We start from the raw sequence: 15,000 nt of genomic DNA on the forward strand, positions 1-15,000 counted from the left end.
GGATCAGGGCGACGGAGGCGTAGTCCACAATGGGACGGACAGCGTGCACATAGAAGGATCTTAGTACAAAACGGTGCCCAGCCCCTAAGCGCCGCCCTGACAGAGCTCTCATGACAGAGAGTCTTGCCTTGGTCCGTTCTAGGAGGTATTGAACCTCCGAGCGGAAAGTAAGCTTACTGTCAACCCATACACCCAGGTATTGGAAGACATGAACCCACTCTAGCTCTATCCCTTGGACTCGCAGCCTTTGGTCTTGGACATCCTGTTTCAGCGCCATTGCCTTCGATTTGGCTGCTGAGATCTTAAGCCCGACTCTGCGGCATTCCTCAGACATTAGATCCAGACAACGCTGGGTCTTTCTGATTAAATTCTCATTCTTCCTCCCAACAGAGATAATTGCCAAATCATCTGCATATGAGATGATTTTGCACCCCGCTGGGAGTGGAATGTCGAGGATGCTTAACATGAGGGTGTTAAACAGAGCCGGGCTGAGGACCCCCCCTTGTGGAGTGCCATTCTCCAGGGGTAGATGCCTGGAAAGGTGACCTTGGAACTTCACTCTGGCAGTTCTGTCCCGAAAGTAGTCACCAATCCAGGCAAGCAGTCTGCCCTTGATTCCTTTGCGGATCAGGACCTCTTGAATGGCAAGTGGGCTCGCCAGTTCAAAGGCCTTCTCCAGGTCCAGGAAAACAATGACAGATCTGGTGATGCTGACAGTGCTCAGTAAGGTGGCTATACTGTGAGCAGTGCTCTTACCCCTTGTGAACCCGTGTAGGTGTTCATGTGGAGGACCCAGCTTCCATTGGAGCCGGTTCAGTACCATTCTCTCTGCCGTCTTTCCCAGACAGCTGAGTAGAGAGATGGGGCGGTACCGACCCGGCTCCTTTGGTTTGGGGATGGGAACTATGTCAGCCCTCTTCCAGCACTGTGGGAGTGAGGAAGTCTCCCAGGACCTGTTGATAAGATGCAAGAGTGCAAGCTCACCTTCAAGTCCTAGGTGGGAAATGATGGGGTAGGAGATCCCATCACAACCCGGGGCTGACCGCGAACTGGTCTTATATGTTCGCCTTAGTTCCCTCAGAGAGAACATGGCATCGGCATCATCAGGCTCGACCGCCTTTTCTCTGATGAGGGCATGCCTGCCTGGAAGCAGTTCCTCTTGGCATGCCCTCAACTCTGCTGGTAGACCGGCGCTACTTGTTCTTGCAGAGAACTCGAGTGCCAGTCTCTCTGCCTCCGACCGCGGGTCATGGTGGGTCATTCTGGGGGCTGAGCGATTTGTGGCCCGTCTGATGCGGTTCCACAGCTCTGTAAGGGAGGTTTGGTGGCCAAAGGACTCACACCACTCCAGCCACTTTTCCTGCTTTACCCTCTTAGCAGTTTCCTGAGCATCCCTGAGAGCCTCTCTCAAAAGAGCGTGGTTCTCAGGGGTTCTCTGTCTGCGGAAGTGTCTTCTGCACATATTGATTCTGTGGTTGACCTCCTTAACCTCATCATTGTAGTACCAGGCGTCTTTAAAACACCTGGACCACGGACGAGTTTTGGGAATGGTCTCTGAGGCTGCCTCGTCTATGGCATTAACTAGTCTTGCCTCAAGTGTATCCACATTATCATTATGTGAGAATTCACTGGTTCTGAGGCACCTGGCCAGGGCCTCCTGGAAAGCTTTCCAGTTGGCCCTGTCCACCTTCCATCGAGGATTGTGCTGGGGCACAGGGGCCGGGCCAGCATCCAAGATGGTGGTGACTATCCCATAGTGATCGCTCGTGGCAGTGTTGTCCACAGACCAACGAATCCTCTCGACCAAGGCCGCAGTGACAAAGGTAAGGTCAAGGACCCCCCCGCCAACGTGCGTAGGCTCCTGGTTGTTGAGGAGAGCAATCTCGGGGCATGACTCAAGCACCGCGGCTATGTGATAGCCTGCCGCATCCCGGTTCCGCGTGGGAGCCAGGATGGGGTGGTGGGCATTGAAGTCTCCCCCTATGAGAATTGGCTCGTGTGCCGCAGCAGCACAGACTTCACTAATATCTAAGCTCCTACAGGTTGGCCTGCTGTACACATTGTACAGCTTGAGGGGACCCCCAGCCATATGGATCTCAACTGCTAGGAGTTCAACACCTTCTCCACACTGCACAGGATCGGCAATCAGGGAGCAGGGAATATTCGACTTCACGAGGGTAATCAAACCTCTGGTGCCTTCGCTAGAGGGCAACACAAAGGGATGATATCCTGAGAAGCGAACAGTGTCTCCTGTTAGAGTCTCCTGGAGCATGACAATGTCAATGTTCCGAGATCGCACGATCGCGTGGAGAAGTGCATTCCTCCGGGAAAAGCTGTTGATATTCCACTGCAGTATGCTTAGATTAGGAGCCATTGTGCTAATCTGAGTCCATTAAGTCTGCGTCGTCAATGACGTCGACATAATCGGTCTCAGTGTCTGACGCCCCAGTGTGGGTAACGTCAGACATTTCGGAGTCTGACAACTCCTTGGTGAGTTCCTCACTGATTGTGATTTCCTCACTGGACTCGTCACTGTCGTCAGGACAGGTCGAGCCATTAGAGGGGCTGGGTCTCCTGGGAGGTGGAGAGCCCCTGGTCGCCTTGACCTTCACTCTGGATGGTCGTGGCTTCCTCGCCCTTTGGGGTTTGGGTTCAGGCTCTGCCAGTGTGGTCTTGGCCGCGGGTTGGGTGGGGAGACAAGTCTCGCCCTGGGGGTTTGTGGGGAGAGGAGTCTCGCCCTGAGTTGGATTGGGTGTAGAGGCCTTGGGCCTTACATCCCTTTCCTTCAGGGCAGCGACAGTCTGGGTCATTGCCGTGACGGCGACCTCGACTGCCTTCTCCGTCTCTTCACTGGTCCGTCCCAATGCTGACGCAACTGCTGTGACAACTGCCGTCAGCAGGAGCGTCAAGTCATTCTCCGTAAACAGAGTTTGACTCTCCGCTCTTGGGTTGGCCTTTGGTGTGTTCCCAGACCCCTTCCGGGTCTGTTTCCGTCTTGGAACACCCACCAGGGCCGGAAACTCCTTTGTGTTGGAGGTGTCCGGTGGTGGTTTTGTTTTGGGCGGTGCTTCCTTCCTCTTAGGAGGGGGGGAGCCCTTACCCCTTTGTTCTGCCCCAGACGTAAGTGCCTGGAGGGGCAGGAACAAAGTCCGGTCGTTTTGCAACGACCTCTTGTCGCCGTAGAGCCTCTTCCTTCCTGACGGAACATCCGAGGCTCCAGGCATGGTGCTTTTTGTGGCAGTTGGGACACTTGGCAGTAGTGTCCCGCTTGCCCTCCTTGTGTGCTTTGAGGCACACCTCCGTGCTGTGTGCCTGACTACAGACACCACACTTCGGCTTTGCAGAGCAAGTGGCCTGGTGGTGTCCGTACTTCTGACACGTGAAGCAACGGAGTGGATCAGGGACGTACGTCCTGAGGTTGTAGGAGCCCCAATTACCAAGGTCCAAGGACGCAACTGGGGCTCCCTTCAAGGTGACCAGGACTTGCCTGGTTGGGTGCTTCCCTTTGGAAAGTCGGGAAGCTCCCACCACCTTAGGATGGGCAGTGATGACCTCAAGGTCATACATCTGAGGGAAGCCAAGAAGCACCATCTTGGACTTCCTCTCATCAGAAGTCAGAGCCACCAAACTCACCTTCCGTCCATCCTGGAGCTTGTCAGTCTCCTGGAGGAAGGTGAGAGTGGACTGGTCCTTAGGGATGATTATCATGCCTTTGTCTTTGGCAATTCTAATCGTCAGACGGCACTGTCTCTGGGTTTCCAGAGCCCGTACCATCTGGTAAGCGTTGTCGAATCCTTCCGGTTTAGGGGGAACCCTAAACTGGGGGAACCGACTTGGGGCTACAGACTCGCCCTCAGAGTCTGTAGCCGGCCGAGGACGCTTAATGCCTGCCTTCCGAACCGACGCCGGAATTTTGGCAGTGGGGCCAGCAGGGTTGGAGGGTCCTGTCTGGCTTCCATTTTTGGTCTGACTCGTCTTCTGAACCGACGCCAGAGACTTGTCAGTGCCAAGGGCTGGTTTGGAGGGTCCAGCCCGAGGCTCTTGGGTAGGCTTTCTCTGAACCGACGCCAGAGCCTTTCCCAACTTTTTACCTTTGTCTCCAAGGACCTTAAAAGGTTCCAAGGTGACAGCCTTGGTCATCTTCGTTCCGGGTTCGTCAACGTGGGGGTCAGTCAGGGGTTTTTTTTGTGTAAGTTGCCATAGATATAAGCGTTCAATTCATCCTCCCACGCCCCCACCCACCACGGAGTCCAACAAGGGGAAGCTGTGCACTGAGACCATGCTCAGAAGCCACAGGGGTGGTGGGAGGATATACGCAACCCCTGCCTCGCATTGATGGCATTCGCAAATACATGCGATTGCCTGCAAGACAGGAGCTGCTTGACCCTAGCCTAGCTCAAAAGAGAGACCAGCCGATTGACCTAATCGAGCCAAGATCAGGCCACCCGTCTTGCTGGAATAGAGGACCAAAGAGGCGTGTTGCTAGCCGCAGGGCGTACTCATACACGGCATCGCTCAACCTCCAGGACTCCCGTCTCCCAGCGCACAGGGGCGCCACGCACGGCAAACACGTGGGCAGGTGTGTGCCCCCCTGGGGGGAGGACCAGGGGGGGGTGTGATCCCACCTACTAGATCAGCACCTAGGAACGCTTAGTCGTCCTTCCTCGGAGAATCAACCGCTAGAAGGCCACCTCAACGGGAGGGAGAGACTGGCCAATTCTAGAACGGGCTCTTCCGAGGAAGGAGTTCAAGCCCCCGCGCCACGACAAGGCGGTTCCTTATTGCGGGGGTAAGGATTTTGACCTGAAATTTCCTTATATTGGCCGACACGGGCGCCAGCCTCAGGTGAGTGAGCCGCGGCTAGTGGCTCAAAGGGCGTGCTACCGTTGCCATCTAACGCCATCGGAAAGTTTCAACGGTGGGCGCCTATAAATAGGGATGCTCTCGATTGCAATTGCAAGAAGGAAGGGAGAAGATATAAGAAGAAGCAAGGAAGGAAGGAAGGAAGGAAGTAGCACAGCAGCAGCAGCCCACCTAAACCTCTCGCGACGCTCGCCGAATCAGGTCACGCAAAGCGGTTCACGTTTATGCCGACCTCACCTGTCGCACCTGCCCCTTACCTGCGAGCACGAGCGCCACTCACGCCAAGAGGGTGACACTTATACCCAACATCAACACCAACCATCTTCGAGATTGATATCCATCTCTCGAGATATTTTGACTAACTTGCTGCAAGAGAGCTCCGCCAGGTAACCGCGGTTACCGCGACCCTGGCCAGGCCTTCTCTGGTAGACAGTGCCCTTTCTCCTGAGCATTACCCTGATAACTTGTACCACCCCTCCTCGGCGCCTCGTCAGCTTACCGTCGACAGGTGGTATAAGGTGTAAGGGCTGACATTTTGTTCGCCTCCTCCTCCTCGATACTCCTTTCTTTTTCCTGGCACTTGGAAGGACCTGCGGGGGTGACCCCTCCTCATTCGTCCAGACAAGGAGCACAGCCCCAGTCCCCCTTGTAGCAGGTTCGGGACCAGGGAGTGCCTCCACGTGCTGAGCCACGAGTCCCCTGGGAAGTGACGGGTCTGCGTCACCCCACCAGGTAGGAGGGTGGGCGTAGGGTAGGGACGAGGGAGGTCTCCATAAGCCTCCAAACTCTAGTGAGTAGGAAAGGATAGGTCCCCTCCGGGGGTTCCCTGGTATTTGTCTTCCGACACCCCCACGACTGGCACATCTCAAGCTTGTGCTGGGGGGGTCTGTAATCGCCAGACTAATTATATACCAGGCATAGGCTAGCCTCACTTATTCATTTATTGATTTATTTACTGTGTAACACCTTGGAATAATGTAAATATGCCCAAGGTACGAATTAAAGCCGACGGAGGGCCGTCCCCTGAAAAGAGGACGGAACTACTGAAGATCCTTTGCACCAAAGACATACGAATCGTGAAGCTACTCCCCACTTACGATGGCTACGTGGCGATCACAGACACAGACCGCTGCACCAACAATGTCTTTGAAGACGACACCCGCAACACCCTTGTCGCCGCTGGCTTCTCTCCAGTCCTTTCGCCAGAAAAGAGAGCGAAAATGACGATCGTACTGAAGGGAATAGATGCAGAGGTTCTCAGAGAATCACCAAACGCCATCGCAACGGAGATAACTAAATCGGCTCCATTTGCTAAAGTTGATGATGTATATATCATGGAAAAGCCGCATATCATCAAGGTTCGGCTGAGGACAATGGCTATGGCTGATAAGATCAAGGACAATGGCTTGCGCCTATTCTGGTTCTCAATCCCACCCCGGAATATTGAGTACGAGAGGTACACAAATGTACCACAGTGCATGGTGTGCTACGCGTACACACACACAAAAGCCAATTGTCCTGATAAATCAAAGAAGGTTTGTAGTGAATGCGCCGAAGAGGGGCATATCTTTAGAGAATGCCCCAATAAACATAATCCAAAATGCATAAACTGTGGAGAGAACCATAGAGCCTTATCTGGAAAATGTATCACCAGGAAAGAGATGATAAAGAAGATCGAAAAAGAAAAAATAAACAAAGAAAAAGAGAAATTGGAGCTGCCATACAGCATGGTAGCAAAAAAAGCAGCAGATGCAGCTGTAACACAATCAACACCAAAACAAATACTAGCACTTCCAAACGATATCTCCGTCAAAGTTCTGGTGGTGCTAATCAACGCGCATCTAGCCAACCTAGCCAGACCTGGGACATACGCAGAAGAAGTCAAAAAAGGACTCAAGACTGCAAAATTACCTGAGGTCGACTTGCCCAATGATGTGGACTCTGGAGCGATATTTCAGATTATCCCACCTCCCACACAACCCACAACTGAACCACCCTCTGAGCCACAACCTCAAAAACCTTTCGAAATGGAAACCAATGAGGACGAACTTTCTGTCCGCCCGAAAATGCGGCACAACTCAATATCCACAGCAAGCACCACAAGTGTACAGTCCCATATCCAAGCCCTAGAAACCGCTGTTTCAACAATGGACAACAACAACAAAGCTGCCCAAGAGGAAGAGCTGGAGATAAATACAGCAGAGCCCATCAACGACAGGAAAGATCAAAGAAAACCAAAACCGGTCACAAAACTCTTGTTCGGGGGGATCCCAGCTGACCCGAAAGACATTGGGTTACAAATTTACGCCCATGAGCCCAAAAAATATATCAACCATGATAAAATAATGATCGGAAAAGAAATAAAAGCGGGCAATCTAAAATTCACCTTCACGAACCGCAATTTCATAAACCGAGAAGAAAAAATCAAACGTCATTTGGAAGCAGGATCAATAGAGGTAAATGGGAGTATGATCATTGGGAGGCACAAACTGAAAGGCATAAGGAATGAGTACGCAGACACGCAACAACCAATAGCGAAAACTGCCAAGTGATGAGTCTAAAAGTGATACAACATAACGTCCTCCACTGGCAAACCAGAAAAAACGAGCTCTGCAACACTTACTCTCACCACAATCCAGACATTATTCTCATAAATAGCCATGGACTACCAGACAATGAAAGAATAAAGATCTTCCCATTCAACATATACCAGCGGAATAAGTCAGGGGAAAGAGCTGACGGGGTGGCCATTGCAATTAAACGTGGGACACGCCATCGCATCCTAGATGACTTCGACCAGGAGTTCCTGGCAGTCGAAGTGGAAACAACCAGGGGACCCATAGTCATAGCGACGTGCTACCTACCACCTCGTCGCCCTTTCTTACCTTACCCTGACATCCTTCGTCTATTACGACTACAAAGGCCAGTGTACTTGCTAGGAGACCTGAACGCAAGACACAGGACTCTGGGACACGCTGATAACAACAACATCGGCACCAGTATATCCAGGCTAACGTCAGAGGGCCGGCTCAACCACCTAGGACCTGACTTTCCAACACTAATTCGTCGCACCTCTGCGACAAGTCCAGATATGGTGTTTTCCAATAGATACGGACACCTCAATCTCCGTATCACGCCGGGCAATATCACCACAAGTGACCACCTACCAATCATCCTCACATTGTCAACTAACCCTATCCTGATACCAACAACACCCAGGCCAGATTACAAAAGAGCCGATTGGAACCGGTTCAAACAACTACTAGAAGATAAACCTGTACAGGAGTTAGACGGGAGACTCATTATCGAGATAGACCGCGAAACAAACAGATGGTTTGAGGACATAATTGAAACCAAGGAAGCCAGCATTCCTACAACAACTTACAGAACCATACCCCATCCAGCCAGCTCCAGGGAGCTTCAACTTCTCCAAGGTCTCTACCGGGGAATAAAAGAACTAGCCTATATGAGAGGATGGACTCAAGAACTCCGACGCCAATATGCCACAGTAAGGGTCCGACTTACAGAAGCTTGCAGAGAGCTACAAAACACTAAATGGGCAAACCTTACCACCAAACTCTCAAACACAAGGGACCCAAAAGAGTTCTGGCAGCAACTAAAGACTCTGATGGGAAATGACGCCAGATATTCCCCATACCTCTACGACCACCAGGGCAACAAGGTGTACCCAGAGGCTGATAAAGAGGCAATTCACCGAAGGTACTGGAAAAACATCTTTCATATCTCTGAAGACGATAATCTACTCTTTGACGAGGAGACAGAGGAAAGAGTAATAGAGGAAATAGCAATGCGAGCAAACCAATTAACTCCAGACCCACTGGTAGACCTGGGAAACCTTCTAATAGAAGAACCTCTGACTGCCCCATTCACTATTAATGATATAAACAAGGTGATTAGAAGCATGAAAAATAAAGCACCCGGAATAAGCCAAATAAGAAAGACAGACATAACAAACCTACCACCAATAATGATTCAGAGATTATTATCCATCTGTAATGCAGCCCTTGCATCTGGGTACTTCCCAAGCCGCTTCAAAACCGCACTGGTAACACTCATACCAAAGGCAGGAAAGCCGCCTAATAGACCAGAGAATTTTAGGCCTATCTCACTCTTGGAGATACCGGGAAAGATCCTGGAAAGGCTGATCAATAACCGCCTCCAAAGCCACCTTGAAAGTAACAACCTCCTAAATGAAAGGCAATACGGATTCCGACAATCACGTGGAACGACCACAGCAATAGCGATAGCATATGAGGAAACAGCCCTTGCTCTAGCTAACAAGAAAAAAGTGAATATCGTCCTCCGTGATGTCGCCAAGGCCTTCGACAAGGTATGGCATCCCGGTCTACAACATCGGCTTCTCCAACTAGACCTCCCCTGTCCAATAACAAAAACGCTCTCAAGCTTTCTCCTAGACAGGAAGGCCAAACTAAGAGTCGGTCAATATATAGGCCGTGAATTCTCGCTTGAAAGCGGAGTCCCACAGGGGAGTATCCTCTCGCCAACGCTATACACATTATACACCTCCCCAACTCCACCGCCGGCAAGAGACAGCAATTACATAATGTACGCGGACGACATAACTCAGATTATCTCACACCCGTCCCCACGGAACCAGTTCATTAAGTTCGCAACAGACAGAGCCATTGGAGAAATAAATAAATTTGAAAGAGAATGGAAGATTAAAACAAACAAGAACAAATTTCTAATTATTCCAGCAGCGAGAACAAAGCCAGGAAACCTCAACCTGCAGAACATAGATATTGGCTATGAAAAAACAGGGAAACTACTAGGGCTAAAGCTCACTAACACCGGAATTGCATCACATGTTAAAGAGCGAATTAACATCGCCAACAGCTCGCTGACCAAACTGAAGCGTTTTTCAGGATGCACAGAGGAAACAAAACTGAGGCTGTATAAAACACTGGTGAGACCAATCATAGAATATCCACCCGTCCCTTTAAACACGGTCGCAAGAACATCATGGGAAAGATTACAGGCCATTCAAAACAAAGCCATTCTATGGATTAAAGGAATTAGATGGCCAAACCCCCGCCCTTCCATCAGAGAACTCCATGCACTATACGAACTGGACCCCATTAACATCCGTATACACAGAATGGCAGAGAGAATTTGGGACAAGCTGGAGTATCTGGAGGATACCAACTACGAACATATTAACACAATAAGTGAAAACACCGAAGGGGAACACCACTGGTGGCCCAGAAGCTTAACCAGAGCAAGACAGAACCCTCCCGAACCAATATACTCACGAACGAATATATAGACAACTAAAAATCAATTGAGGAAAATACGCCGAGCCGACAGACCGCCCAAAAGCGGTCTATCGGATATAAACAAACAAAACGGTAACTACGCCGACCAGCCAAAACCGTAGACGCGGTCTACCAAATGTAAACAAACAAAACGGTAACTATGCTGATTAACCACTGCCGTTGCAGCTGTCTAACGGCCATATGTAAACAAACAAAGCGGAAAGTATGCGGAGCAACAGACTCCGACACAGCTTTTTACCTTACGAATAACACGACGATTATAAAGTAATTATAAAACAATACCAAACAACCTTTAATAATATTACTTACCTTACGGGAACATATAGCCATCGGAGCAGGAACTTTAATCCTGACGAAAACCGACGACCCAAACGATCCTACTTAGACTAAAGGAAACCTGAAAAGAAAAGAAAGATAAACAAAGAATAATCATGAAGAAACCGAACGAATCTGAAAAGAAAGAATGAATTAGATGAGGAGCTTCACTCCACCTCTCGCAACCGACGCCACGATCTCCTCTGGCTCTTGTGAGGAGATCGAGACGAAGGTCAGAGAAGGGAGAGAAGATGGACTGTCTTACAAACTCACCAAAGACTCATTGTTTACATACCACTAACGTGTATGGGGTCAGATAACCCCAACACGATGTGATACGTAAACAACGAGGATGGGCGAGACGGAGACAGCAAAAAAAAAAAAAAAAAAAAAAAAAAAAAAAAAAAAAAAAAAAAAAAAAAAAAAAAAAAAAAAAAAAAAGGAAGAGGTGAAGGATTAATGTATTTTATAATATTTATGTACATAGTCACTATGTAAAAGCCAACAATAATCAATATGTAAATAACAACAAATGTATATATATTTAAATAAGAATCGGGCGCCGGCCTCCCTGCAGCTGAAGAAATACCAACTGCACTACCATCGAAAACCACCAGTCTTGCCTGACGATAGGACCATGATCGCAAGAGTATGAAGAACACATCTCTAAACAAGCAAGGGGTTACGCCCCCCACCTTTTTACATCTTCTCCTGATATTTCAGTTTAGGTAGTTAGGTACCAGCTTGAATCTTCCCTCTCTCTCCTTTTCGAGAACTATGATTCTCCACTTTCTCTCTGTATTAGTATTAGCAATTGCAAGGTTTTTGAGATACCTATAAAGCAAACATCATGTCAGGTCGTGGTAAGGGTGGAAAGGTCAAGGGCAAGTCAAAGTCCCGCTCGAGCAGGGCCGGCCTTCAGTTTCCTGTAGGTAGGATTCACCGCCTTCTGCGTAAGGGAAATTACGCTGAACGTGTCGGAGCAGGTGCCCCTGTGTACCTGGCTGCCGTCATGGAATACCTGGCTGCTGAAGTTCTCGAGCTGGCAGGTAACGCCGCCCGTGACAACAAGAAGACCCGTATCATCCCCCGTCACTTGCAGCTGGCCATCCGTAACGACGAGGAACTCAACAAGCTCCTCTCTGGTGTGACCATTGCCCAGGGTGGTGTCCTGCCTAACATCCAGGCTGTGCTCCTCCCCAAGAAGACTGAGAAGAAATAAATCTTTCTCTCGGTTGCCTCTTTTCAACAACATCGGCTCCTTTCGGAGCCACAAAATCTCCCTAGAGATGTAATTGACTACTCAACTTATCAATCCCAAACTAATAAACTACCTACTCAAACCCCAAGCCCAAATGCATAGATTGCAATATCAATGTCATATTCTTCAATAACATTGTCATCATACTCAACTTCTCAACAACCAACAAAACAACTCACCGATGCCCCCACACCCAAAATCAATTTAAAATTCCTAAATCAATGTTCATAAAGAGTGAGAAAGAGAGAGAGAGAGAGAGAATCAAAGCGAAAGAAAACATAAGAGAGAGAGAGAATCAATGCGGAATAGAGAGAGAGGGAAAGAAGAAGAGAGATAATCAATGTGAAATAGAGAGAGGGAAAGAAGAAGGAGTGAGAGAGAGAGAATCAAAGCGAAAGAAAACTTAAAAGAGAGAGAGAGAATCAAAGCGGAAGAAAACATAAAGAGAGAGGGAAAGAAGAAGAGAGATAGAGAGAGAGGGAAAGAAGAAGAAGAGAGAGAATCAATGCGAAATAGAGAGAGAAGGAATGAAGAAGAAGAAGAAGAAGAAGAGAGAGAGAATCAAAGCGAAAGAAAACATAAAGAGAGAGAGAGAGACGGAAAGAAGGAATCAAGAAGAAAACATAGAGAGAGGAGGGAAAGAAGAAGAGAGATAGAGAGAGGGGAAAGAGAAGAAGAGAGAGAATCAATGTAAAAGAGAGAGAAGATGAGAGAGAAGAAGAAGAGAGAGAGGAGAGAGAAAAAGAGAGAGAAACATAAAGAGAGAGAGAGAGAGAAAGAAGAAAAAGAGAGAAAGAGAGAGAGAGAGGGAAAGAAGAAGAAAGGGAGAGAGAAAGAAGGAAGAGAAGAGAGAAAAGAGAAGAAGAAGAGAAGAGAGGCAGATGGAAAAGGAGAGAGAGAGAGAGAATCAAAGCGAATTTGAGATAGAGGGAAAGAAGGAGAGATAGAGAATCAAAGCGAAAGAAAACATAAAAAGAGAAAGAGAGAGAGAGAGAGAGAGAATCAAAGCGAAACAAAACATAAAAAGAGAGAGGGAAAGAAGGAGAAGAAGAAGAAGAAGGAGAGGGAAAGAGGAAGAAGAAGAAGGAGAGGGAAAGAGGAAGAAGAGGAAGAAGAAGAAGAAGAAAGAGAGAGAGAATCAAAGTGAAACAAAACATAAAAAGAGAAAGATAGAGAGAAAGGGAAAGAAGAAGAAGAAGAGAGAGAGAGAGGGAAAGAAGAAGAGAGATAGAGAGAGGGGGAAAGAAGAAGAAGGAGAGAGAGAGAGAGAGAGAATCAATGCGAAATATAGAGAGAGGGAAAGAAGAAGAAGGAGAGAGAGAGAGAATCAATGCGAAATAGAGAGAGAGGGAAAGAAGAAGAAGAAGAGAGATAGAAAGAAGGAGAGAGAGAGAGAGAATGAATCAAAGCGAAAGAAAACATAAAAGAGAGAGAGAGAGAAAGAGAGAGAGAATCAATGCGAAATGGAGAGTGAGAGAGAGAATCAATGCGAAATAGAGAGACAGGGAAAGAAGAAGAAGAAGAAGAAGAAGAGAGAAAGAAGGAGAGAGCGAGATAATCAAAGCGAAAGAAAACATAAAGAGAGAAAATCAATGCGAAATGGAGAGTGAGAGAGAGAATCAAAGCTAAAGAGAGAGAGGGAAAGAAGAAGAAGAAGAGAGAGAGAGAGAAAGAGAGAATCAATGCGAAATAGAGAGAGGGAAAGAAGAAGGAGAGAGAGAGATAATTATAGCGAAATAGAGAGAGAGAGGGAAAGAAGAAAAATAAGAGAGATAAAGAGAGAGGGAAAGAAGAAGAAGAAGAAGAAGGAGAGAGGGAAATAGTAATAATAATAAGAAGAAGAGAGTCAGAGCGAAACAAAGCATAAAAAGAGAGGCAGAGAGAGGAAAAGAAGGAGAGAGAGAGAGAGAGAGAGAGAGAATCAGAGCGAAACAAAGCATAAAAAGAGAGAGAGAAAGAAGAAGAAGAAGAGGGAAAGAAGAAGAAGAGAGAGAGTCAGAGCGAAACAAAGCATAAAGAGAGAGAGAGTCAAAGCGAAACAAAGCATAAAAAGAGGGAGGCAGAGAGAGAGAGAGAAAGAGAAAGAGAGAGAAAAAGAAAGAAAGAAAAAAAAAAAGAAAGAAAGAAAGAAAGAAAGAGAGAGAATCAAAGCGAAACAAAACATAAAAAGAGAGAGATAGAGAGAAAGGGAAAGAAGAATAGAGAGAGAGAGAGCATAACATAAAATCAAGAAAATAAATAGTATAAATAAATAAATCTGAAGAGACGAAAAGAACAAACATAGCAGTATGAAAAAAGGGCGGGGGGGATAAACAGAAAAAAAAGATGAAGTAAAACGCGAAACCACAAAAAGAAGAAACAATAGTAAACCGGACAAGTGATAGCAGAAAGAGAAACTGTAAGAGAAACAAAATAAAACGAAAGAACAACAAACAAAGAAGACAAGACACGAAATAGAGAGAGAGGGAAAGAAGAAGAAGGAGAGAGAAAGAGAGAGAGAGAGAAGGAAAGAAGAAGAGAGATGGAAAGAAGGAGAGAGAGAGAGTCAAAGCGAGAGAGAGAGAAACTCAATGCGAATTTGAGATAGAGGGAAAGAAGAAGAAGGAGAAAGAAAGAGAGAGAGAGAGAAGGAAAGAAGAAGAGAGATGGAAAGAAGAAGAAGAGAGAGAGAGAGAGAGAGGAGGAGGAGGAGGAAGAGGAGGAGGAGGAGGAGGAAGAAAAAGAAGAATGGAGGAACATGATGATAGAAAGAACAGAAAAATGATGAGAACAAGAGGGATATGAACAGTCAGCATAATTAAGCAAACGAACTATACCTTAAATGATCAAACTCTGTATACGAACTAAACACAAAACAATCTGTACGCCCTCTTGTACGCTACGAAAAAGAGTTGAGTATTTGTTGAAAAGCTCTCTGAGAGAGAGAATCAAGGCTAAAGAGAGAGAGAGGGAAAGAAGAAGAAGAAGAAGGGAGAGAGAGAGAGAGAGAGAGAGAGAGAGAGAGAGAGAGAGAGAGAAAATCAAACCCCAAGCCCAGATGCATAGATCGCAATATCAATGTCATATTCTTCAATAACATTGTCATCATACTCAACTTTATCAACAACCAACAAAACAACTCACCGATTCCCCCACACCATACTAAATGAATTGCATTACCAATGCCGCTATACTCAGTTCAATACCAATCAACTAATTTACTCATCAAAAATCAGTGTTGATAAAGAGTGAGAAAGAGAGAGA

The 15,000-nt window shown here is 47.4% G+C and overlaps 1 protein-coding gene and 1 long non-coding RNA gene across 4 annotated transcripts in view; one reads left to right on the top strand and one right to left on the bottom strand.

Moving 5' to 3' along the window:
* Positions 1-15,000, bottom strand: part of LOC147467893 (uncharacterized) — a 294,003-nt gene that overhangs the window by 188,208 nt on the left and 90,795 nt on the right. The window lies entirely within an intron of this gene.
* Positions 11,326-11,774, top strand: LOC147467896 (histone H2A-like). The gene has a single exon (XM_086556252.1). It carries the CDS (start codon positions 11,347-11,349, stop codon positions 11,716-11,718), a length of 372 nt encoding a protein of 123 aa, XP_086412378.1. The 5' UTR covers positions 11,326-11,346; the 3' UTR covers positions 11,719-11,774.

The sequence above is a fragment of the Penaeus japonicus genome, unplaced genomic scaffold (genome assembly GCF_977035675.1).
Source record: "Penaeus japonicus unplaced genomic scaffold, GWHDUDI00000001_assembly GWHDUDI00000032, whole genome shotgun sequence".
NCBI classification, from domain to species: domain Eukaryota; kingdom Metazoa; phylum Arthropoda; class Malacostraca; order Decapoda; family Penaeidae; genus Penaeus; species Penaeus japonicus.

Bases quoted from the DNA above. Each gene is read 5' to 3' on its own strand.
- LOC147467896 (XM_086556252.1), top strand. From the start codon at position 11,347: ATGTCAGGTCGTGGTAAGGGTGGAAAGGTCAAGGGCAAGTCAAAGTCC.